At 43.3% G+C, this 26904-nt stretch overlaps 1 protein-coding gene and 1 long non-coding RNA gene across 2 annotated transcripts; one reads left to right on the plus strand and one right to left on the minus strand.

The window, feature by feature from the left end:
* Positions 1-418: 418 nt before the first annotated feature.
* On the minus strand, positions 419-21670 carry LOC142404801 (uncharacterized). The gene is made up of 4 exons (XR_012773953.1): positions 21579-21670; positions 19315-19525; positions 1051-1264; positions 419-602 (listed from the first exon to the last, which is right to left on the minus strand). It is a non-coding gene; the product is annotated as an uncharacterized LOC142404801 (long non-coding RNA).
* On the plus strand, positions 6246-7358 carry GPR15 (G protein-coupled receptor 15). The gene has a single exon (XM_075491807.1). It carries the CDS (start codon positions 6246-6248, stop codon positions 7356-7358), a length of 1113 nt encoding a protein of 370 aa, XP_075347922.1.
* Positions 21671-26904: the final 5234 nt, after the last annotated feature.

Genomic DNA, 26904 nt, shown 5'->3' on the forward strand with positions numbered 1-26904 from the left:
ATCCGGCGTGAGGCGCAGTGCTGATTAACGCCGAAATTGCAGACCTACAAGACATGGGTGCTTGGGAATCTGGAGTCATAGTCCCAACGTCCTGTACCTGCTGTAACAGCCATGAGTTTTTACAGAAACACAAAAAAACACTTTGCAAACTCTCATTTCTGCAATTTCAATTATTTGGTCTCCCCCTGCAGCCATAACGCTCACATTTCTTTCTTTTTTGCTTGATTGCTTGTAAAAATGGTGACACGATATCCTAGCTGAATGACGTGGGAGAACACCAAGTAAGGAAAAAAAAGATTTAGTAAAAATGGCAAAAACCAGCAGTGCTGGCTCCATGCCCCAAATGGGACATTTCCTCTCATCCCTGGCACACATACCCACACAAATTACAAAAGGACTCTTAAAAGTGGTTAACGACTCCCCTGGCTGACAGACCACCACACCCAGTTTTGATTTTACCAACCTCCAAACTAGCAAACAAATACTCAGAAAAAACAGAATCACGGCTGAGGTTTTCACATCTCTGAGGACTTCTGGGGAACGATCCCGACCAACTCCTCTCCCAGAGCAGCCAGGAAGCATTTTTGCAGCGAGGTAAGAAGCTAGGATGGCAAAGGTGAAAGCAGTGATGTAAGAAACTTCTCTGACTTGGTGCGACAAAATAAATTTTTTTATTTAAAAAAATAATTAGAAATTATGTTTAATTAAAAACCCTCTGCCTATACGCCCCACCTTTCCAGATCACGAAACAGTCTCACCAACACCTCATAATGTAACTGTCTGCAAGGACGTATTTTGGGGTCTGACTGGGATTTCTACTAGACTCTAAAATATTTAACATCTTTATCGATGGCCTGGAAGAAAGCAGAGTATCGCTGATAAACTTCAGAGATGACATGAGGCCTGAGGGAAGGGTAAATAATGACATGGAGAGGGCACTGGTACAGGGTGACCTGATCATTTGGCAGCCAGGGGCAAGCAAATATGCATTTGAATAAGGTCATCCATGAGTTCATTCATTTAAGAGCAAAGAGTGGAGGCTATACTTACCTGACTTAAAACTTTATCCTGGGAAGGACAAATGGGTCACGGTGGATTACCAATTGCCAAGATGGCGCTGTGGCCAAAAAATGCAACTTCCCTGCAACCTCAGATGTATAAACAGCAATCACAAGGAGGAAAGAAGTCATATCACATCTAGAGTTGCTGCTGGCTGCTGAAATAGCGTGTCTAGTTTTGACATGTTGATAAAGTAGAGAGACACCTGAAAAGGGACATGAAAATCATTGAGCAGTTAGAAAACCTCTCTCAGTGAAATGTATCACAGAAGGTCAGTCAATTTAATTTACTGAAGAGAGAGCTAAGGAGTTGCAAGACCATAAAATACATGTAATGGCAATAGGGAACAAAAAAATCAGTAATAGTTTTTTCAGTATACCTGGCAAAACTATCAGAAGCTAGAAAATGTTAAAAGAAAAAAACAAACAAAACCAAAGAACCTCTGTATTCTAAGCCATGGGATAAGCAGAATTGGAACTGTTTACTGTAAATCGTAGTGAATTATCTAACACTGGCAAGTCTACAGGTTTTTCTCCTAAAAGATATAATCTCGTAAAAATGAGAATCAATTCTGGAAAATTTTGCAGCCATTGCTACTTCCGTTATTGAATTAGACTACAGTGGCCTCTTCTTCTTCATAATCTGCCCTGATCAATATGATGTGTGCAGCTGCTCAAAAGCAGCCAGAGGGAGAGATGTGTTTTCATTTTATTTATTTGATTTCAAACACTCTCTACAGATTTCACCTGGATTTTTTTTTTTTCTGGAAAAATACCCTCCATATAATAAGAGTAACCCAACAAAAACATTGCAAGTGAATACACAGAGTCATTCATTGCTAACACCTATCTTTTTTTGTTTTCTCTTCTTTTCACACCTCCTCAGTGTGCCTCAGCAGAACCATCGGTTGATCAGTTTAGCTACAGAACAGGGGAAGGTTTTTGAAGTAAAAGTTTGCTTTACTGTGCAGAAACTGTGGCAGTTTGCACATGAAAGCACGAAGGGAATAACGCTGATGGTTATAGCTTAAATGCTGTCCCTGAATTTTGCAAAACTGAAGTTTCTTCAATAACAGACCTTGATCATGTGCATTAGTTAGTACCTCTAACAGAAGTTCTCAGGCACCGACAGAGAGTTTAACAACAGAGTGCTGCAAACAAAACGAACAAACAAACAAACCCCTAGTATGTTGCAAAAAATTTGTCACACAAAATTTGTGTCATTTTATCTCTCACCGTCTAAGGAAATAAGCAAACATTTGTAGGAGGCGGCACCATCTGTATTAAATGAAGTTGATACAGGATGAGAAATGAGATGAGAAATGAAAAAACCTTCTTCATTTATCACATTTGCTTCAGGAGTTATTGATTCAGACCTGAAAAAGGTGTTCAAAAGTCTGCCCGTTTCTTCCAATACTACTAGTTAATTTACTACAAGATATTGCCTCTCCCAACAAATATTCTCTTTGTAATAATAAAAAGGGCAGTTTTAGTTTTTGTGTTTTAGGCACCATCTATAAGCATTTCACATAGCCACAATGAGCAGAAAATCCCATGGATTCCCATCAGACCTCTTTATACAGTCTCCCTGGTTTTATTTCTGCCTTCTGTATTTTTCTATTTGTGGCACAGAACACAGTAGGCTAAGAAAACCCTACCCTAATTATAATTTTCACAGATAGAAGACCTTCTAGATGTGCTTCTTCCAAATACAATGAATAGCACAGGTTCGCTTTAATGATGCCCACTTGTCCTCTAAGTCAGTGGTCTCCAAACCTGTTTATCATGCACCCCATCAGTAAAAACTTTTTGAGCACACACCCCTATTATATGTTGGGGTTTTTTTAATTATATACATGTACTACTGTACTAATATATTATGTACATTATAAAACATACACAAAAATATAAATTAAAAAAGGATGAGATAAAGAGGAAATAAACACTATTTTTAAAATACTTATTTCATTAAGTGTACAAAAAATATTTTCTTCTGCACCGTACTTTGTAGACCACTGCTCTCGGTATGAAACTATTTCAACCTATCCTGATGCATTGTCTCAGTGCCCACAATTTTACCTGAATCAGTTCTACCCTCTCCTCTTTGTTCAGGGGTGAAACTTCTGTTGGTTAGCATTCATTTGGTTACCTCTGAGCCTGCCTTCACCTAGGTGATAGCATAGTAGGGCAGTTTCGGCCAATTTGGTGGGGTTTTTTGGTTGTTTTTTTAATTAGGTCTGCAAACCTCTATTCCTTACAGAAGGTTTTTGAAGCACAATCATTTAGAAACTACTACACTTTCTTTTACAGCCAAATGAACCTCTGTTCCTTCTCAGCGTTTATCATCATTAATCATTTACAGATACATAGCTTATTTTATTTAGATGCCTGTGCTTATATAAAAGCACATGTACAAGTTGGAATAAAACCACATTTAAACTATCAGTAAAAAAGAATAAAAAAAAAAAAACGCACCCACACCTCGCGACCAGAAATGCTTCAATTGCAGAAATTTGTAAGGGGGTGTGTGTGGGGTGCGTGTGTGTGAACAAACTAAATCAACAACCCTGCTTACTTCCTGTGCAGATAGTTTTGCTGTGCATCTCTTTTACTGATTTTGCCACAAAATTAGAAGGCTGCCATAATACATGTATCACAAGCATTACACAACTGTGAACAAAGACATGAAATCTTTTCCCTTGCTGCTGTTGGAAATACCTCAGCATTTCCTATGAGTAAGATTTAAGGAATGGTACAAACACTGACACGACAAACTTCATTAGTGCATTTGAGAAAGGCAGGACCATCAGGGAAACGCGTGCTCTAAAGCAGAACTGGCCAAATGCATGGCCATGATTACAGTTTCTGCCATGAGCATGGGGTTACAAAAGCTTTAGTAGGCTCACACTCAGGTTCAAAACTATTCAGCACCCAGCAGCTGCATGTTTTCAGAGCTGCGTCAAGGGCTGGACAAGATGGGTACCCTGAATGGAAGAACATACACCCAAGCCAAGGCAGTAGCTTTGCTTCAGCAGGTAATTTTCTTCGGGAAAAGGGTTTACACGTATTGGGTGAGGTCTGGGAGGACGAAAGTGCTGTGGAAATCTAGGAGGGGAGGGGAGGAGAGGGTGGAGGCTGTCCTCCTGCGGACAAAACACCTCACCACATCTCTTGGATCTTAGCACATCATGTGCTGAGCTTTCTGGAGTATCTATGCAGAAGTGTTATGAGGGGAATTCCCGTGTGCTGAGTACTTTTGAGAGCTTGGCTCTACCTCAGAGAAATGAGCTCCAGAAAGAGTAAGCCCCTACATGACATCCTAAGTGAATCAATACCACATAAAAAACCCACAAGGCTTACAGACTACTGACAAATTGGGCATTTTTACACAACTCTTAGCTGAAAAGTAGGTATATCTTTTGTAATCTTCAGACGGCAAGAAGATGATTTTTAGCCTGTGCTTCCTTACAGGTTCACGCTTACATCTGTGGCATATAAACTGGTAATCTAAGCCAGGGTGGTTTTATACACCTTGATCTTTCTTCAGAGTTTGTGATGGATGAATTACACTCACTGAGATAATTAAATCCTTATACATTCCATAAAAAATAGTCAGCTAGAGTCCACTAGTGCCCTACTGATAGGAAGGCAGTCGTATATAACTAGCTCCTTATTAGACATCAGCATATCTACACAAGAGAAGAGTGCCCACCTAAATATCCCTTGATCCAGCAGCCAGTTGTTTAATAGCAGGTGGCTGCCCTTCCAGGTGCCTGGAAGTCTACCAGGTAGCTGCCGCACAGGAGCACATAACCTGAGCACTGGCAGAGTGAATCTGAGCACATCCAGAGTGCACTGGAGGGCCTAATTTGCTGTCCATGCAATTTGGAGTTGCTCTTTACTTGTGGAGACATACACAGATGCAATCTACCTGTCTGGGGCTTGAGCACGCTCCGGTAAGCAATTTGCTCAAAGCTTTAAGAATCCTGAAGATGTGCCTGGTCTGTGAACACACAGGTGGGAGAGAAGGGAAGGAGAAAATGAATTTATCCGCAGAAGAGAGGAAGGATGATGAAGACCAGTAGTAGAAGTTTCAAATTAGTAGGCACAGACAAAGCTGTAATGAATTCAGTGGTCTAAAAAGTGAGAATTTTCATTCGATTTAGGCAATGCTGAAAGAGCCATCTGTAAGGTAAGCCACAGCTGGAGCAATATTGATATTGCAAATGAAAGATGAAGGACATCAGAGGTCTTTAAGAGAAGCAAGTACTGTACATAACAATGGCTCAAGAGCCGTGGGGGCTGCGCAGTCAGAAGGAGAAGGAACAAACCTCTGCTCTGGAGACCAGACTATGGCCAATAAGGAAGCCTGTGCAGGGATGGGAACATCAAGTTAAGTTTCAAATCGCAGAAGAATATATGACACACTGGAAAACTGTCCTCTAAGTTTCTAATACATTCATAAAGCTGGCTGTGGGGAGTCCAGGCCTAGGGGAACTGGAGCGGCTGCAGGGCAGGAGGGGGGCACTGGCAGAGCAGTGGAGAGGCTGGGACTGATATAGAACAACTAACTACAGGGCAGAATGGAGATGGTAGTTTGAAATGGTTTCCCTAAATATTTTCGTATCAGAGGATTACTCTCAACAGAAAACAACAATCATAAACAGACAAAGAAAGGAAAAACATCCAAGCCTCAGAAAAGTTGAACTTGCCCCAAAAAGCAATTTATACAAAATGTTTTTAGTAAAAATAAAGAATGTGGCAGCTGAATTCACTGTTCTCTGACTACTTCTGAGCTGGTACAATCTCAAACTTCTGCAAACTAGCAATATCCTGTCCTAAAAAATAAAAAGTTCATAATCTACCTTCCCTCCCCCCAAAATAAAAGCAAAACCCAAACCTGGTTCGCTTATACAGGCAAATGCAAAATGAAGATAAAATCAGTAAAACTAAACCCGATTTTAAAAAAAGAAGTGCTTCTTCTGAAGACAGGGGTTTGACTAATCAGAGACTCTCGTCACTTGTCTGTTGCCTATGCGATTGGCTAAAGGTATATAAATTACCCCCCTAAAACCACTTATCTCCTCCTCCCTCCCCCCACTCCTCCCCCCTCACTCGCTAACATGTTTTTAAAGAAGACCTTGAGGGGAAGGGTAGGGGGAGCTCAGAGCCTTCCTCAGAGAGGAGATGAGGACAGCTTGGCCAGAAATGGAACTCACCCAGCTTTCGCCCGGGGCTACAGTCACTTTCAACTATGACTACTACGATGACGACGGCGACAACTGCCAGTACCAGCACCTGCAACACATGTCTACTTTCCTCCCTATCCTGTACGCTGCTGTGTTCCTGGTGGGCATTGTCGGCAACTCCATCCTGATAGTAGCCTTGGTCTTCAAGCGACGGGTCCAGAGGCTCATCGATGTCTTTATTGTCAACCTTGCTGCATCTGACTTCATCTTCCTCATCACGCTGCCATTCTGGGTGGACAAGGAGGCGTCGGACGGGAGCTGGAGGGTAGGATCTTTCCTCTGTAAAGCTAGTTCCTATGTCATCTCAGTCAACATGTACTGCAGCATCCTCCTCCTCACTTGTATGAGTGCTGATCGGTACCTTGCTATCATGCATCCCTCCATCGCTAGACGGGTCAGAACAAGATCCTATTCTAATGGACTCTGCATCTGTGTCTGGTTATTATCCTGCTGCTTAGGGATGCCAACCCTTTTGTCCAGAGAACTGAAGAAGCAATATGGAAATACTTACTGCACAGACAAAGCTGTGACAGAAGCCAAACAGATCATGTCACTGATGCTTTTAATCCTGGCCTTCTTCTTCCCACTGTTGAGTATCTTAACGTTTTACTGCTCCATCACCAAGAGACTCTGTGTGCATTATCAGACAGCTGGGAAACATGATAAGAAACTGAGAAAATCCATCAAGATCGTCTTCATTGTAGTGGCAGCCTTCGTTATCTCCTGGGTTCCCTTCAATCTTTTCAAGCTTATGGCCATCCTTTTGGGACTCCTGAAGCAGCCTGACTGTTTTCCCGACATGGTTGCCCAGCTGGGCATGAAGGTGAGCAGCCCTTTTGCTTTTGCCAATAGCTGTGCCAACCCTTTCATTTACTATTGCTTTGACAACTACATCCGCAGAGCCATGCTCCGGTGCCTGTGCCCGCGGGTGAAAATCAGCAGCAGTGGCAACAACTCTGATACTCTGGACACTCGCCTGAGCCACTCCTTATCCACTTTTGTTGCAGGGGAGTATGGTGCTAGGAAGAGGAAGCGCTCTGTGTCCCTATGACTGGGAGCCGTGACTGTGGAGGAAGGAACTTCTCTCTCCAAAGATGGCAGGAAAATAATAAAGTGAGAGAAACTGCAAAAAAGAAACGAGTGACAGAGACAGAGGTGCAAGTGTAATGCAGCCAGCACTTCAGGTGGGAGGAACGCTGCTTCCCTTTAAATACAGACAGATGGAATAGGAAACCTTAACCACAGAATTACGGTTCACAATGATCGCTGTGTCACTGCACAGTGTAAATCTGAAATCATCATTCCGAGAAATATCCACAAATGCTTAACATTGGAACCCCAGCACAAGTGCTACAAACTACAGAAAAGAATCATGTGATTCAGTCAAAGCCGCTCTGAGGCACACTTTGAACTTATATGTATGTAGGTTTTTATTCCTACTATTTTATTCTATTCTGTCCTTCGTGCAGAGCAAGAAGAACAACACAACAGAAGCGTTTTTTCTCTTCAGTTCCTAGCTTACCCATAAATATGTGGCAATGACCTCAAACCAACCTGATAACTTCTAGTTTTTTGGAGGTTTTCTGAATTTAGAAATCCAGTGTTTTAATGAAATTGTGTGTTACCAGTTCTTGTAACTTGAGTCTTGTGCATTTTTCTTTAAGTCTCAGCTTCCTATTATGGGATTAACTCTTTGTTTTAATCACAATAATTAAAGTAAGTTTCTAGCCCCTGTGATTTCAGAAAAAAGATAACTTGAAGGCAGAGAAGCCAGAAGACAAGTAAAAGAAATCCTGCATTTACTCCTTTTCTTAGAGGAAAAAAACAACAAAAACCCACTTGTGCTTTTTAAGACTTTTTTGAGGATCTGACACAATTTCTGACTACTTGGGTCGTCAGGCAGTGCGTAATGGTACGACAGCGTGTGCCATTCAAAGTCCAGGTCTGCTTTGTTTACCAGCAATCGGTTTATGTGAAGACATATGCAGTAGGGCTACTTTCTCCCACTGGAGTCAAAATTAAATGCAAATGTGCCTGAAAAACAAAATTAGCCAGAGTTTCACAAACATTTGAGTGATTCTCTGTGAGAAGCATGGAGAATCATGGAGAATGCTGAGAAAACTTGGGTGCAGGGACGCTCACAGAAAAGGAATTCAAAAGGACTAATGTTTTAGTTCATTTAAGGAGTTGAACTCTGTAAATAAAACAGCTCTATAAAGTTGGGTCATTCCTATCCAGCAATCTTTTGGAAATGGAGAGGTCTTGCATTTAATATGCTGTAGGGAAGATATCACTTGCCCAACTGGTGTCAAGTCTGACAGCAAATGGGGTGGGGAAACAGAAAGCTCAGTATTTTTAACAGCTGAGTACCTCCTAGATTTACAAGCTGAACAAATGTGGAGCAAGGAGTTAAGCAGCTCATCAGAAAAGCAGTACTGGACTTTTATAAAGCTGACTACATCTATTTTATTAAATCTTTCATATCCCTTTAAATGCCAATGATAGAAATGTTTGCTTAAAACAAAGAAACCAGGGTACAGTGTTTTAAAGTGCACAGTTAAAAAAAGTATTAAACTTCCAACAGCACTGGGATACCTTGGCTGTGTTGCAGTATCTCATATTCTGTTGTCTCTCTTGTTAAATGTTTAGCTTAATATAACACTGCTTGTCATAAATATAATAAATCAGTATCATAAAGCATCCAGGATGTGTAATGTGAGTAAGTCAAAAGACTGTTAGAAACTTCCCTTTTATATTTCCTGATTTTTAAAGATTTTTATCTCTCTTCTCTTTTGCACTTAGCTTTTGAAGCTTTTGAACTAGCTTTCACGAAACCCACAAAAGGTGTTGACTAGAGACAGAAGTCATCACTAAATGATAAAACAAAATACATGGAAACAAATCTTGAATTGCAATAAGTAAAAGATTTTTAATGGTACTTACAGCCCTGTACGATAAAGCAAATTCAACTCTCCCAATGAAACAAAGAGTCAGCAAATATACAACTTTGAGTCTACTTTTTAAGAAGTAAAATAAGCTGGTAACAACTTGCATGCTATCTATTATACAGCAAACCCCGTATCATTTTACTGGGCAGCAGTGTTTCAAGTTAAGTTTTAAGAGTTTGGTTCTGTGTTCCCTTCTCCCAGCTTTGCCAGGGAGGGAATAAGCTGGCACACAAATCCATACTGTAACTGACCAGAGGGACTCAGACACAAGCCTCTCATAAACAAAAAGACTTGCAGCAATAGTCCCTGGATCACTTTGATCACCATAGAAGAGGCCTTTACATTTCACTGAAGCTAAGAATTGTCTTCTAGCAATCCAATGCAGGAGATTACTCCTACAATAACAATGAGGCATTTTACAAATCTATGGAAAGTTACTTTTATTCTAATTAGGGAGTGGTCTAACTAACAAGAGTCACTGCCTCCCACTTAAGAAGAGGACACAGTGAGTTGTAGGGTGAACAGTTACACACATGCAGACCTGCTAAAAAGCTTCAAAGGGAAGTCAGCTATACAAGCTAACATAATTCATGAAAAACAGACAGAAATGCACAAAGCCTGAAGGCCTGACTACTGTCTGGACAGCAGGGGAAAAAATATTGTAAACTGAATGACAGAAGAGGTATCCGTCTGATGTAACTCCAGCACGAGTACATTCACTACAACTTTTCTTTTCACACCTCTGTATTTTCTAAACATCTGTAAATGGGGATGACTATTTTGGGTGTTACAAATAAATGCTGGTATTTGCATTTTTTATTGAACCTTGGGCGCCTGCTGTTTAATGTCGGCAGAGAAACGAAAACATACCTCACCCGAGGGCAGTGCAAACCTAGAAACCAAGGCATGGATGTCTTGCCCAACTCCCCAGCCAGTTCCCTACTGTACCCACAGGCTAACAGAGCAAGCCCTCATTGGAGCAGGTGGAGAGATGGCACCACAGGGTCAATGGAAGCAAAAGTGTCTTTTAGCAATTGCTGGTGACACTGTGTGCTCTCTGGCACACAGTAAGATACTGGGATATGTGCCTGGGCTACAAGGGAGGCATTGCAGAGAAACACACTAGCTTTTTGCTCTCCCCTCCCTTCGCTGCATGCATTTTTTTCCTCCCCCACTACCTCTTCTAAAAGATTTTGTTTTTCCTCCTCCCCATGACAGACTTTTCTCCCCACACCTACGGCCAAACTCCTTTTTCAGGCTTACAAATGCATGACAAGCATCAACTGTGTTTTCAGACCTTCCAGTGTTTGAAAATCAGAACAGTGCCAGTTCAAATTTTCATCTTATTTGCAGTGACCCTCAAAAACTACCATCTCAATAGTCTCTTCTCAATCTCTTACCCTCCCTCTACCTTTACTAGTACACAGTACATAGTACATAGCACATAGTACACAGTACTAGTACATAACAAAAGACTTATTTTTTTAATTACAGAAAGAAGCCTAAGACTTGCATTTCAACTAACCTATGATTTTTATTACAGAAAAAATTTGCATCTTAGTAAGTCAGACTCATTCATTATTTCCTCAATCCCCATCCAAAGCAGAACAGTATCTTTGGAATATGATCAATCTACAAGACTTTAAATAATTTTAAGTTAGGGCTGCCAGTTTCTTTTTTTTTTTTTTAAATACCTCAAAATACCAGATCAAATTGGAACAATGACTATGATATCTACCAAGATCTCTTTCCATGGCATAAAGCTTTAGTACTGACATCTGGAAAAAAACAAATAAACTTGCTAAATATTGCCAGGCTTGAAGAGAATCACATATAAACACCACAGCAAATGCTCCACATGAGCAAAAAAAAAAAATATAAAAGAGGCAACTAATTCAACAAAGCAAAACTCTGGATTCTTTTAGGCTTTCATCCAGAAGACCGTAGCCTATGAAGGTGCTTATTTTACTCTTGTAAACTGCAGATCTATTTTACATTTTCACGACAGTGTAAACATTATTTTCAATTATTTCTTTCAAAGAAAAGGCAACCTATGCTTGAACAAACGTACTTCTGGAATTTTGACTATTCCATGTTAAGATTCATTATTCATTTGTTAGCACTAATACAGCTTAGGATGATACCAAAATTATTGTGATTTTAAGTATTTAACCTGGCAGACTTGAGTAACGTAACAGGATGCCTATTTTATCCATGTTAGAAGAACTTAATGACTGTAAAGTGGTTTGCTACGTGAAATGGAAATGGTGCAATTCTGATACAACACTTGCCAAAGATCTTAGTAACTAATTTGGACTGGGTTTTTTTCCCCACTTTCATTATTTTAAAATAAATCCGATACAATTGCAGCTAAGAAATATGGTTTGGGTTTTTGTAATCTAACTTCTCCTTTCATTGTCATGAAAAGGTAGCAAAGCATTACTAGAAAATCTGTCAGCAGATCTGGATGGGAACATTCACCTGCCCATTCCACAAACCTTTTCATGATTTCAGAGATGCTTTTGTACTGCCTTGGAATGAAATCAAGACCTTTTGAGGTTTTTCATGAAAACAACTACACCACCAGCACAACGCCCAACAATCGAGAGGCTGGTGCACTTTCCTGAGATGCACACAAAGTTGAAGTGCCTCTGCTTCTTGATATAAATCAGGACATGGCTAGATGCATCTCGTGGTCTCCATTTTAGCTTCAATGAATCGGCATTTTTCAGACATAAAGTATTTAATCTCAACACAAAGAAAAATTGTACCCAGATCTGATGCTTACTTAAATGGGCAAAGAATTTTTGCAACCTTCATTTCAGCAGCAGATGTGCTAACAGTGAAAACCACACCACTGCTAAATGGTACTTCGAGTTGTGGAGGACTGCTCGAGCATGTCCAAAGAAGGGCAATGAAGCTGGTGAAGGGTCTAGAGCAGAAGTCTTATGAGGAGCAGCTGAGGGAACTGGGGTTGTTCAGCCTGGAGAAAAGGAGGCTGAGGGGAGACCTTATCGCTCTCTACAACTACCTGAAAGGAGGTTGTAGAGAGGTGGGGGTCGGTCTCTTCTCCCAGGTAACAAGTGATAGGACAAGAGGAAATGGCCTCAAGTTGTGCCAGAGGAGGTTTAGACTGGATATTAGGAAATTTTACTTCCCTGAGAGGGTTATCAAGCATTGGAACAGGCTGCCCAGGGAAGTGGTTGAGTCGCCATCCCTGGAAGCATTTAAAAGCCGTTTGGATGAGGTGCTTAGGGACATGGTGTAGTGGTGGTCTTGGTAGCGTTAGGTTTATGGTTGGACTCGATGATCTTAAAGGTCTTTTCCAACCTATACGATTCTGTGATTCTGTGGTTCTGTGACTGAGGAAGTCACACAGGCAATAGCTTCAGATCCAAAATGAGTAGGGTCAACTTACTGCTCTCAAACAAGTAAGACAAGTGGTGTAGTCACTGCACTGGACTGACCCTCCACAAGTACTGCAGTAAAGGTTGGCTCTTGGAAGCTACAAGGAAAACTTCCACTGACTAAGGTGCATCAAGATTTCACCTGCAGCTTCTTGTCTTGGCTCTGTCAGACTGGTGGGATGAAAAGCCCCTCACAGCGTGTCTGTGCCTCAGGTTTCAAATAGGCTGAGTTACAGTAAGAACATTTCCTGACTTTGCAAAGATGTTGCAACAATACATTTGTTGACTGCTGCACAGGAACAGTAAGGTCATTGACAAAAGAAGGGTTTTTTTCAGGTGCTTGTAAGGCGTACAGTACAAAGAGGTGTCAACTCATGGGTGGGGACACTTACATGCACTTTTAGCAGTTACACACTACTGCAATACTGATTTATTTTCCCTGTACGATCACTTATATTTATAAGGTCAACAGGGACTTGTGAGTAGATTTGCAAGGTCTGAGCGCAAATCATTACATGTCCCAAAATTTCTAACTGAAAAACAGTTCCAGTTCTTCTCTTGTTTAAAAGGCTTCATCCAGTTAAGGAGCACATTTCATGGCAAGTGAAGAACAGGAAGCAGTGACTACAAATGGCCTAAAGACAATCCTGCAATGGAAAATCCATCTACTCAGGCTATTTACCAACTATGTCAGCGTTCTGCATGTCATCAGACAAAGGGAGATCAGTTCATGAATAGGAACAAAGAAAGAGCTACCTAAATTCATAATCGATGGAAACATGCATCGATGATGCCTTAAATAGACTCAGAAGTAATTACGATGCTACCGAACGTCACACACAGAGGTGGCTGGGCAGCCCTAGAAAACCAGAAAAAGCCCATATTAGGTCATAATAACATTTTAATACTACACCACAAAGCCTGCAATTAGTGCACTCTAGGTTACAATAACAACCCAAGCACCTGCTCAGTTTGCAGATGTGGGTGTTCAGCATCCTGCTGGAGTCCTGCTGCAAGTGACAGGAGGTTTTCAAGTACTCCACTCTCAGTAAAAGCCAGATGGAGTTTGGCTCCAAACATCTAGGCAGCTAAGACCGGAGTTCATAATAAAGTAAAAGAATGCAAAATATGGGAGATGAGAAAGCAAGTGGAATGGAAACCAACAGCCTTCAAGAAGAAAGGCAGCCTTCCACATGTGACTCGGTAAAAAAGCCCTGCCAAAGGCCAAGCTGCTTGGGTTGATATTTATTTTTAAATATGAATTGAATTGTAGGTTTTATTTTCCCAATTCACCTCTCCTGTGTTTTTGTAACAGATTGCAGCAGCTTTAGAAATAGAGGCCACATGTTATGGTTTGAGAGCACGCGACATTATCAGTATCAATCATCTAAATAATGCATTGTGACCAAAATACATCTTTTCAAACTTCAAAACAGTTTCCTTATTAGTAAGAGAGCATATTCTTAGTCAGAAGTTCCCACTAAGTCTAGTTAGTGAACATACTTCCTCTACTGTTTACTTCTCACATTTTCTAGAGCACATGGGATTTTACAAGAGCCAACTCAACAACAGATCTCAGAAAAGAAGAGACCAATGTTTCTCTTGAAATTTGGACTGCATTTTGCTGCTTTGGGGACTAGAGTAGGGTACAGGGAAGGTAAGATAAGAATCTGTGTTCAAAGAAAATGCTTCCCACAAAGTGATTGCTAAATTCAGAGGCCTTCATTTGTAAATGCCTAGCTTCAGATCCTTTGCAAAGCACTGATTTCCAGAAAGGGCCAAATACTCACTTTCTAAACAGCAGGTCCTTAAAAAATAAATGGATTAGATAATACCAGGAAATAACTGGTATGCATCCAAAAGTCACTAGTCAACTCTGGAAAAAAACCCACCTCTGTCTTTTACTGTGCAATGAAGATCCCAGAATCTGATGCTCTTTTTCTTTCCAAACTGATAAAATTAGTTAATATGAATATAAAAGAACAGCTGTTCCCCGAAGGATGCCCTTTCTTTTACCCTCAGTTTGAGGCAAAGAAAACCAGACTGCGAAACTGTGTGGCACTGCTCAGAGAACGAAACTTGGTCAGTGGTTTTAAAATCAATCCAAATTTTCAGTCTAGCTTTAAAACTGGTACGCAAAACGACCAGAAAGTCAGACTTAAAATGCAAAGAGCATTTTTTCCACTGAGGAACACCATGTATAAATAAATACACAGCAAATATTCACCCGATATAGTACCATGCACCTGACTTGACCACTCACTTGACTTCCCTCTATGCACTGCCTAAACACCTGTGTGACCACACCACCCATTTCCCCTGTCACCCACTCCTCACCCTCCCTCCTCTGGGAACCACAGAAACATCTACCCACGCCTCACACACAGCAAAACATTCAAACCATTACAAAAAGATTTAAAAAAAAAAAAAAAGAGAGAGATGTGCATATTCAGTTTTGCATAGCTTTGAACCTGTGGGAGTTACCCGCCATGGGTACAATCACGCCACCTAAGCAAATGCTGCAGGTAAGAGTAGAAGCTTGACAGCTTTCAAGAAACACATATATGTACATAAACTTCTGCTCTCCTCATAACCAACCAGGACATTATGGATGGAGAGGTGCTAAGAAGCAAAGAGAGGGCATACAAATGCACTGAAAAGTGCAATGGGATGCCCAAGATCTCGCAGCAGCTCAGCTGTAGATAAGGTGCCAGATATTCTGACTTCTAGTGAAAGAACATGGTACTTCAAACCACTTAGGAACATTCAAGTAATTGAAAAACCCTTGTGCATGCCTCGCCAGGAAAGAGAAAAAGGCTTTGGGAAAAATCAAGAGAGTAAAGGCGAGGAGAGACCTGGAGAGCACCCCCTTTTTTTTTTTTTGGCAAGAGTAGAACAAAGAGTATCTGGTGGATAAGAAATGTGCTAAAACAAGGTACCCATGAGAAACTAAGCTAGCACTTGAGAAGAGAGAACATTTCAGAGCAGAGCGACTGCACAGAAAAAGGACTAGATCTAGCTAGAGAAAAGGAGAGAATAAACCTTGAACAACCATTATAAACCAATAGCTTCTAGGGCTAACGTTTTGGCAGCATGAATAGATGGTGCTGTGGCACGCTCACATTTGCATAGCTACTTTAGAGGCTGCAATCATCCTGAGGCTATTAAAAAATGTCTGAAATCCCTGCTGATTCATGAAAGATGTACTATGCTACTTTTTAAGAACTTGTGCAACTAGACTAATGATGCTTATAGGTCCTTACCTCCACTGTCACCCAAATAAATACCAATTAAAGTCAGTGGGGAAACTGCTGTTTTCATTGACATCAACTGGAGTTTTATACGATTAACTTCAAGAGAGTTGGGGTTTGGCTGAATGAGAAGACTGAAAGCCTAACCCACAGAATACCTACCCAGTAGTGAACCCAGCTGGATTAGTGTGCCCTCTTTCAGAGTTCATGCTAATGATTCATATCCAAAAGATCTTAAGACCCATGAAACTCCTATAATTATATGGCCTCATTCATCCATATAGAGAGGAGCCATCTGAATAGATGCTCCCAGCTGTGCTGCCAGACTAGGTTTCCTGATACTATTAGTTGCACCTTCCTTAAATTGCCTTTAAGCAACTTGGATAAAGTGTAGGGCAAGATCATGCCAGTTTAGGCACCCGAGTTCTCTGCTAAGGCATGCATACTCTTCTCACGTGGTTGTAAGGTGAGCCAGCAATGTCAGGGAGCAACGCCAGGCACAGGACCTCCCCTGGCCAAGAACCGTAGGTCCCTCTGCAGTTTGTGCCTCGTTTAGACTTCATTTGCATGACAGCTTGAACTGGCAACTGCAACACTGGAAGCTGTGAACCTGCTCACCCAAATGCAACAATCACCGGCAAGGGCAGCAAAGATTCAGTGATGGGAATATCAGTATGGGATGAACAAGCCTCAGGGGACTGGGACTATACGTTTGGGTTGCAAGCTGATGCTGAAGTGCATGCTGGCATTTCTTCATCTATACCAAACCTGTGAACTAAGTCAAATGAAAGCAGCTCAGGTATCCTAACCCACGTGGCTACCATAGCTCTGGCTGCACTGCAGGCCAGCACATTACACAGCAAAACATGAGTGGCTTGTGTGTTTGAAGGCTGAGTCCCCTCTCCGTTCTGTAACAGGCAAAGCTAGCACCTTCCTCCAGTGCCCAGCAGCTGGACAGAAAGCATCACTGGGGAACATCCCCAAAAGATCAGGCAAAACCAAGCCTGCCACCCTCAAGCTTCAGGTTCAGGATAGGACAAGGTTTCTGCAATGGAAAGGGACCCAGCTGGGAGGGTGCTGGAGGGAGCAAGCCCCAGTGAGGCAAGCTTCCCACTCCACTGGCCATAAGGCCATCCTTCCCCGGCAGCATCTCCACCCCTGCACACCCACCCCTCCCGCAACAGTCAGCCACCAGCCCAGCTCTCCAGACCTCTGGCACAGGCAAAACAGGCAGCAGGGCTACAGCTAATGTGCTGCTCTACCCCTGGATGGCCCCCTAGGCCATGTACCCAGGCAATGCCCACTTCAGCCATACTTGAAAGTCACAGGTGGAGAGTGAGGCTAAGTGGCTCAAAAAAATAAAATTTAAAAAAAATTAAAAATCTGTATTTGCCTTAAGGCCAGATAGGACAGCATGTGCCCTAAATCAAGTCTTGTGAAAAGGTCCAGAGGAAGTGAAAAAGCAAGATTACAATAAAAACAGGATTTCCAAAACACTGCACATAGTGAACAAGGACCAAAGTATACATTTTCAGTCTTATAATTAAACTAAAACAACAACAAAAACCAATTGTCAGTTCATTTTATGCTGAATTCAGCCTTTGCATGGAAGTGTCCACATTCTTATCAGATAGAAAAACAAACCAAGGGCTCCTGCCACACAATGGGCATGATTCATTTAGCGTGTGAAACACACAGAGTGAAGGTGATAAATTGTAGTGTAAAAACACAAAGGCTGAGCTGCCTGCTAACAGCTGTAGAATACTACTGGTTTTTGACATAGTGTCTCATGTTCACAGAAAAGACAAATAGTGACATGCAGCCTTCTTCCTTTTTGTTTTAAGAAGGCAAACTTGTATTCTGACTCATGCTTTAAAATAAGTGGCATTACCAGTGCAGCACAGCTGGATGAGACCTCAGGCAATCACCTAGTTCACTAAGAGCAAATACACAGATTATCCTTGACATACATCTGTCAAAGAACATAAAGGTAGGCCATCATTTATCCTCAAAATTCACAAAATTTACTGAAAATCACAAGATGCCATGAAAATATATTCAGTGGATCCTTTTAATTGCTTTTGAATTCCTAGGTTTCCCCTTTAACCACATGCTTTCTTTGCAAACAGGAGGGCAAGCAAACCTTCATTTAAAAAGAAAGCCGATAAGCTTTGAGGACATAACCAGCTATTAGCATCACCAAATTGTCAGTTCACTCAGGGAAAAGACATGCTCCCACATACCAGTTCAGATGTTTTAAAAACAGATTTTTTATTTACTCAGTTAGGTACGTCAGGTCTGTGATTTACTCAGTCAAGGGAATAAATCATAAACTCTGGTACCCTGTGGGAGCAAGTGCTTGTGGATTACTGAAGTACTTTGTGCATTCATGCTCCGTATTTTGATTTTATGTGTTATGACATAACACGAGTTAGCAATGCCTGCATTACCCACCAGCCCTCTATGATGGCTGGCTGCCAATGAGTTGCCTGAAAGACTTGTAACAGTGCCCGGTATTCTTGTATTTTGCCTTTTTTCACAAGCATTTTTCTCCAGGTTGACAGATGACAATTGCCTGCAGCGTATTTCTAACACTGCACATGAGCTGGCAAAAATCACTGACCTACATTGAGTCAATTCAATACAGAAATATTTCTTTTCCTCCCTCGTTCAGCCACCCAGTGCACCCTCCACAATAATACATGACAGAGCAAAAGGTGCTTACAATGGAAGTGAAAAATTTTTAAACCTAGCCACTAATAAGAAGTCCTTAGAAGAAGGACACAGTTTATATGGACAAAGGACATTTTTACAAATACAGAAGTTAATCATATGAATGACTATTATGGATGAAGCATTGCTTCTCAATAAATATTAAAGTATTACATGTCATGTATGTGTGTATTGATTTTATATAGTAGATCTTTATTTTTCTGAGGTATCAAAGTACTATTTGGGAAAATGGGTAACTCCAAATAAAATTAGCATTCTCTTCCTCCAGCAATACCTACCAGAGTTATTTTTACAAAATATGACTTCTATCAAGTCAACCTTATCAGAATACTAAAAGCTCCTTTTAAATCTAAAAATCACCGCAAGCTTTTATCTGCCAAAAAAGACTTAATGAGTTACTTAAATTGCTAAAATAACTGCACAGGTATGTAACTCCAATAATTTTTGACACCCAAAAAGGAGAAGTATGAGACTTCCCACCTTCACGCCAAGCAAAGCAGCTCAGAAGCATGAGAAACCTAAAATGCTGAATTAGCTAACAGCTACAATGGCAGTTTAACTGACAAAAGAGAGCATTAAACTAAGGATACAACAGCCTGTAACTATTAACACGGTTTGATTTGTGTGGGGTTTTTGTTTTTTAACAAAGAACTTGGCATTTTACTGACCACAAAACAGATTAGTCCTGCAGATCACGCAGCTGTGCCAGCTGTTTTACAGTTCTGTGGTCTCCAAGCGGCAAAGCCGACCTGAGCATGCTGTTTGGAAGACATCTCTGCAGGGAAGGTTACCTGGGAGAGTCTGTACCCCACTCCAAAGGGAGCGATCCTCCACTGGCAGAACTTTTAACATCATCACCCCGCAAAAAGGCAAGGGAGCCTTTGGAGAGAAGAGAAAATGTTACAATTAGGAAAAAAAAAAATCTTGAAATTGTTTGTTCTAAGCAGTGAACTTTATCTACTTGTTTTCAAACACCGAGTTACACATTTTCTCTTGCACCTGCAGCTTTCATGTCTGAAGTGGACTCTGCAAATAAAGCGGCCTCAGACCCAGTATCTGAACCCGTTTAACGGGGACACTACTGTAAACCTGTAGATAGGAAGCTGTGAAAATAAAAAATCTGCACTCTTCATTGACATATATCACAGCTGTACTTGTAAATATTTATTCTGCTGTTAAGATCTTCAGTAATCAGTGCCACTCGGGGTTGATAACAACTTCTCTTATAAACCATTTCCAGATAAGCTCCCTGCACCGCAGCGAGCAGGGTAGTGCATCTCTCACAAGACATGGACAGTACCTGATGCTGTGGCACACACTCGAACACCACCATGTTTATGGCAGCAGGAAACTTTAATAAAGCGGTTTTATCATAGCTACTGTCAAGACAGTTAGCTTGCAGTTGCGCTGCAATTTTCTAGGTTTATCATAGAATCAAAGAATCAGTACAGTTGGAAAAGACCTCTAAGATCATCTAGTCCAACCGTCAACCCAACACCTCCATGCCTACTAAACCATGTCCTGAAGTGCCACATCTACATGTTTTTTCAACTCCACCACCTCTCTGGGCAGCCTGTTCCAGTGCTTGACCACCCTTTCAGTAAAGAAATTTTTCCTTGTATCCAATCTAATCCTCCTATGGCACAACTTGAGGCCATTTCCTCTCGTCCTATCACTTGTTACCTGGGAGAAGAGACTGACACCCCCCTCGCTACAACCTCCTTTCAGGTAGTTGCAGAGAGCAATAAGGTCTCCCCTCAGCCTCCTTTTCTCCAGGCTAAACAACCCCAGTTCCCTCAGCCGCTCCTCATAAGACTTCTGCTCCAGACCCTTCACCAGCTTCGTTCCCCTTCTCTGGACACGCTCCAGCACCTCAATGTCTTTCTTGGAGTGAGGGGCCCAAAACTGAACACAGTATTCGAGGTGCGGCCTCACCAGTGCCGAGTACAGGGGCACAATCACTTCCCCAGTCCTGCTGGCCACACTATTTTTGATACAAGCCAGGATGCTGCTGGCTTTCTTGGCTACCTGGGCACACTGCTGGCTCATATTCAGCCGGCTGTCAACCAGCACCCCCAGGTCCTTTTCTGCCTGGCAGCTTTCCAGCCACTCTTCCCCAACTTTTGAATGGCAAAACAAAAAATGTTTCTTAAAGCATTTTTTGAGAAGTGACCTATTCCCGTATCACCCCCAAATCTAAGCGTAAAGAGGAATTTTGTAATATGGCATCATTTGGTTTGGCACACCCTCCCTCCTCCCAAAAAAATTAGGGCCTGCAAAGCACAGCATAGTCATTAATACACTCAAGTGATCGGAACTCCCACCTCACTGGTAAGCGGGCAGGTAAGCGGGCAAACGTAAGCGAAAAACCGTCTTTCTATATATTACAGAAACAACATTCAAACCCTCCCCACCCAACACCGTCCCAGCTGCAGCCTCTCAACCCCAACTCAACCCATGCCAAAACACCCTTCCTCTTCTATGGGCTCCACGGGTGGGCCCTCCCCGGCCGGGAGGGAGCGATTCACCCGTCCCAGCCGCACCAAAACGTGGGTTTACTGCTGTAAAACTGCTCCTCCCTCGCCCCAGGCACCTCTACTCGACTCCCGCCTCTCCGAGCAGCCCCATCTCGGGGTTGAGGACCCCCTTGGCCTTCCCAGGCGGGGCTTGCGGCGCCCGACTGCCGGGAGACTCCCCGGCCCGCTGCAGCAGGGCCCCGGGGCCGGCCCAGACCCGCGGCGGCTGCCCGAGCCCCCCGGTGCGGGCCTGGCGAGGGGTGCTTGGGGCACCGCAGCTTCCCAACAACTAACAGCCCTCCTCCCCCCAATACTGAAGTAAATACGTGAGCGTGAAGTAAATACGCGGGGGAGGAGGCGCCGGGGCAGCAGCACGCCTACCTCCGCGTCCCGGCGCTCCCGCTGCCCGAGCCTACCTGCGCGCCCGGGCCGCTCCCGCCCGTGCCGCCGCCCCGGCCCCGAGCGGGACGGGACTGCAGCGGACGCGGCGGCGGCGCGGCCAGTAGCGGGGCCGGTAGCGAGGCGGGGGGCGGGGGGGGCCGGAGGCATCGCGTGCGAAGCGGGTCGCGGCGGCGGTGCCGCTCTGAGTCAGTGCTCGCCGCGGTGGCGGGAGACCGCGCGTTGTGAGCGAAAAAGAGACAGATGCTGACTGATCTCTGCCGCCCGCCGGCGGGCCGCCTGGCACGCAAGGCTTTCTGTCAGCAGCCCGCGCCTCGCCGGGAGGGCGCTGCCCTCCGGCCGGCCCGTTTAGTCCCCTCGCCCCGGAGGCGCTTCTCCTGCTGTCGCCGGGCCCCCCCGCGGGCGGTGGCCGGTAACCCCCTCCCTCCGCGCTGCTGGAGAGCGGCAGCCGCCGCCCGCCGGGCTGGCCGTGACGGATCGCCGCCTTCCTTCTTCGGCCGCCGCGGGGCCTCTCCTGGAGCCACCTGCTTTTTCTGGGTGCCAGTTTTCGTTATTGACATCATAAAACACACAGACACGCACCCCGTTTGTGATTTTTGTGTTTACTTTTAAAATGTAAACCAGCTTCTTTGCCAAAAGCCTGTGGAAAGCGCAGAACCATCTGAAAGAAGATGCGTCAGCTCTCCGCCTCGCCGGACGTCCGCCATCTTTGTCCGCTCCCTCAGGGCGGCGGTCGCACCTCTCTGTCCCTGCCCGCACAGCCGTGCGCTGCCATCACCAGCAGACAAAAAATACAATACCTTCAGATGGAAATGTGTGTGCGTGGTGTGTGTGTGTAGGGGAAATCACCACATGGCTCTTCAAGTGTGACTACCAGCCATAAATTTCAAATATTTTACATGACCTTTTCCAGTCCTCCTCGTCTCTCCTTAGAAGGAGAGAACGCCTCGTGGTGGAGTTTGTGCTACTGAAGGACTTGGGCTGTTTACCGACGAGGACAGCCGCCACTGCTCACAGCAGCACAGAGCCCGAGACGTTCGTTCGTTAGCGTTAATTTGTGATTTTTCCAAGTGTTAAAGTAAGAGGTGAGTGAGGGGAACTAGGAGGTGTAAAAGCTGAACAGTTCTGTGCCATCAACACTCTGAGCCACTGAAAATGGTGTAAAATATTCACCATGATAAATACTTTTCGAGAAAGGGTATTTTTGCAGAAATCAGGAGCACAGGAGGTGTTATTCATCCATCTCGGAAACAACAGAAAACTGACATTTCTTAAGATTTCATTTCAATGGACTCAGTTGAACCAGTTACACCACAAGCTTTCCCAAAGCTGCTAAGTCAATGATGATTACTCACAAAGAAAGTTTCTGTGACATGAATCTCACTGAAATGAACGCTTCACTTATGAAGCCTCTCCAAGAATCTTGAAGCACTCGATGAACTCTCACAGACATGACTTGGGAAGTGATTTCCATTCCTATTTTACAAAGAAATTACAGATTAAGCTGTTTTTTCCTACTGAAAAGTGGGAGTAAATGTGAAATATTTTAACTCTGAGAGTAAAACATATGGCCCCCTCATTACCTGTCCCATTAATTTGCCCCAGGATCCCTTTTGGGATAAAATGCTTTTTTTTTCTACCTGATCCCAGCCTGAATGCTATCTCAGCTGCTAGTTTCTGCCTTTAAGGAACCCACCTTAAAGGTGATGACCGTGATGCCAATAACATCAGGGTCAGAATTGGCAGTGGGAGGTCGTCTACTTTGCTTTTCATAGGTTTCCCTACCTTGTAGATTGTACAGCAGATTAACCATCTGGAAGGTTTTCTGTTTACTTCTTTTAACGAATAAAAACACATAGACAACAACCTGATCAGGAGATTCAGAGTACAAACAAATACAGAGATCTATGGGCTGATTCAGTTTTGCCCGTATACTAAAATCAGTCAGATATCAAACAGCTAATCAGCATGTAGCTGGGTTAGATTTTCTGGAGGTTGCATTGCAGAAGACCAAAAGGTTATAATTAAGTTCATTTAACAAAATATCAAAACTTTGTTAAGCTTGAGCATGGAATTCAGACCAGGTACTGCTCTGCTCCAGCTATTCAGTGATGCAATACAGAAATGCCGCTGGGTTGAATTGATGAAGTCATGCAACAGCCTCGAAATGGAACATGAGCCCCCTATCCTTCCCAAACTTTTTCCTACCCTTTTTGGCAGTGCATACAAATAGATTGAAAAGGCTGAAGCAACAATTTCCAGGACACAAATTCTTAAGGGCACATTCAGGCTCTTTTGTATGACTCATGACTTTCGCTCTTTCAGAAAGAAATACTTTTGAAGTGCCAAAAGAACAAGCTCTATCCTGAGAAAACTCAGAATGCTGAATTCTTTCCTGGGGCAAGAGGAGATTTAAGCTGCAGGGCTTCTCCTACAAGAGTTATATTTGGGAAAAAAGAGAGAAAGACTGAGCAGACACATGCAAAATAAGCAGGTAGGAAATAATCTCTAGCTGAAAGAGCTGAAGTTTCTGGCTTTTTCATGTGGTAAGCGCTCTTATCAGCCCAAACTGCACTTTGCTTTTCTAAACCTTCTAAACACTGGTACATTTACATAATACATATGCCTGTGCGCATTCATGCCTGACCAGGGAAGTGCAGACAGTCTAAGCTAAACAGGCAGCAATTAAGTCTTGTAAAAGAGCTCTGCAGAAGTGGTGAAGCAACTGGAGATGGAAGAACTTGCTGCTCTGCATGGGGACACTGATTTCATTCTGATTGTGCATGGTACCAAGCGGTTGCTGAGACACAGAAATGCGAAATGAGATTTTTTATTCCAGACAAATGGCTAAGTGCAAGTTTATATTGATAGCTGATCCGACTGATAATTACAAAACCAAACCAAAACAACAAAATAAGCAACCCCAAAACATAGGGGACTCATTTCTCCTGTATTGTTGATAGTCCACCAAATTGCTCCAACAGGACAACAGCTACAACATGTTCAGCTTTGTTCTGAAGCAAACTCTTCTCAGTAGCAAAGATCTTGGGAGAAGGAATTCAGACTGGGGCAATAGGAAGCTTTGGAGAATCAAGTACTGCTGGCAGTAAGTCTTTATAATCATTGAGAAAGAAAGTGGACACACACACATTTTCAGTATCTAGCACTTCAGGTCGGACAAAGAGCCTTACTGTTAGCTTAGGGCATTCTTCCCCCACCCCCAATGCTGCCCAAGCAATAGGAGTACTGAAACTGAACAATAGCAAAGCCTGCTCTCCTGAGATGGTCAAATACTGTTGTAAAATGTGGAGAACAGGTTAAAATAAAGGCCTGGAACTGTGTACGTGGGGTCAGGGCAGTTCTCCCACCAATACTAGTGGAGGTTGGCACAGAGATACTGGATGAAATATAGCATTCATCTGTTAATTAGCCTTTTGTCAGCTATTTGAGTTAATTTCCATAGTCAAACCCAGCGGGGGGAGGGAAGGGATAGCCTTGAGGAAATACATTCAGCTTTTAGAGCAATCGCTGCTGATTCTTTTACTTCCTTCAATCTCTATTGCTTCTCCCTGCTCTCTGTCACCCCCCATCTCTCCCTTTGCTCTCTTGCACACTTCCATGGGAAGGGCCAAACACTGACATCTCCCAATTCCTCCTTGGGCTTCTCTGCTTATCCTGCTTCCCCTACTCAATTGTTGATTACCTGATAAACTAGAAATAGTGTCAGGGAGCAGCAAGAGCTGGGATGTTCCAAGAGGGAGGACAAGCCAGGAGCCAGCAGAGACCACAGCACAGGTAGTGATGCCCCCAGCCAGGGCACAGTCCCACTGTACCCAAGCAGAGGCAAGGTAGTAACTGTGACAGGGTCCTTCAGCCGTACCAGGGAGCCCACTCAGGACATCAGGAGGCAGAGCTGGAGGCAAGGCTACAGCATAGGTCCAAAGTCCATCCAGGAAGCAAGGATAGAATGAGGCTACCTACAATGTAGGTCCAGCATCCATGCAAGAAAACCCACCAGTAAGCCAAAACAGCAGGGAGCAGCCACAGGTTTGGGTGCCCAGAGACTGAGCTTAGATGTGGCTCCTGGGTCCATAGGCAGGGTGCATGGATGAAGGTCCCAGGTGAGGGCCAGTACTGGTGCTCTCAAGCCTTGACAGATAGTTAAGGGTAATGCTGAAGCAGAACAAAGTTTTAGGTTTAAGACCTCGATGAGGGGAAAGTAAATGGAGATGCACCTTAAAAGACAGTAGTGTGGCTTTGCAGTTATTAGGCAAATCTCCTTTTGCCAGTTGTAGCAATGCTCTCCCTCCTAAGCAGTAGCTCTGCCCATGTGCACATGACTCCTAGATCTCAGGCTAGCAGGGTTTTGGTTTAGCCTCTGCTGCAGTCTCCCATTGTGATTTCAGACAAATTGCCTACTTGTTTCTGCTTGCTTAATGATAAAGTAGATGGATTTCTTTATCCAATGTGGGCATCTAAGATGACGCAGTTACACAGGGCTGACAAGGACCTGCCAGGTCTTCATAGACAGTCCTGGTCATAGGTGCCCCTCTCATAAACTGGTCACCCTCCACCTTGAAGATAGTGAGACATTTTCCCTTTGTTTCTCCTTTGGAAAGGCTATCCAGTAGCCTCACTGGTTGGCTGATGCAACATACTTTCATACTTTCATGAAACATACTTTGGCACTTGTTTTCCCAAATGATCTGAAATCTTCAGACATTTGATAGAGGTGCACCTACTTGCTTCTTACCTAACCAAGGAGAACAATCAGTAGGACTTAAATTTCATGGCCTTTCCAGATGTGAGGTTACAGTTGCTATGTTGTGGCTACCCTGAAAGATGCGCAGGTAGTGCCCCCTCCACCCAAGAAGAACCTGAGCTTAGTTAGAAGTGCCTGAAAGGTCAGGGCTTGTTAGCACTGCCTGCAACAACTTGTGAATCACAGCTACATTCTCAGCAGAATGGGATGCCAAGGTGGATATGATTTTGTAACAGTCAACACAAACAGGGAACTTAAGGAAGTGTAACAACCAACATTTTTTATTAGAGGGGCAATGGCCAAGCCATTCAGGAGGAATTAATTTTCAGGATTTGGCTACAGAAGAGCTCTACAATCTCATTGCCTTCCCCATGCCCAGCTGCGGGTTTTTTTTCGGGGGAAACTTCAGCAGATGCCTTCCATCCTTTGGTCTCTGAAGATGGGTTCCCTCTAGTGGCATTAAGAGGAGCATCGATTCTGTCTTATTGACTGATCTTGGTCCGTAGTAGGCGCAAGGGGAAAGAGAACACTGCAGGGTGTTACCAACTCACATCAGGAAACACTGACTTATCTTCATCTGG

The sequence above is a fragment of the Mycteria americana genome, chromosome 1, assembly GCF_035582795.1.
Source record: "Mycteria americana isolate JAX WOST 10 ecotype Jacksonville Zoo and Gardens chromosome 1, USCA_MyAme_1.0, whole genome shotgun sequence".
NCBI lineage: Eukaryota > Metazoa > Chordata > Aves > Ciconiiformes > Ciconiidae > Mycteria > Mycteria americana.

What these genes read in the sequence shown, in the direction of transcription:
- GPR15 (XM_075491807.1), top strand. Translation starts at nt 6,246, where the DNA reads ATGAGGACAGCTTGGCCAGAAATGGAACTCACCCAGCTTTCGCCCGGG.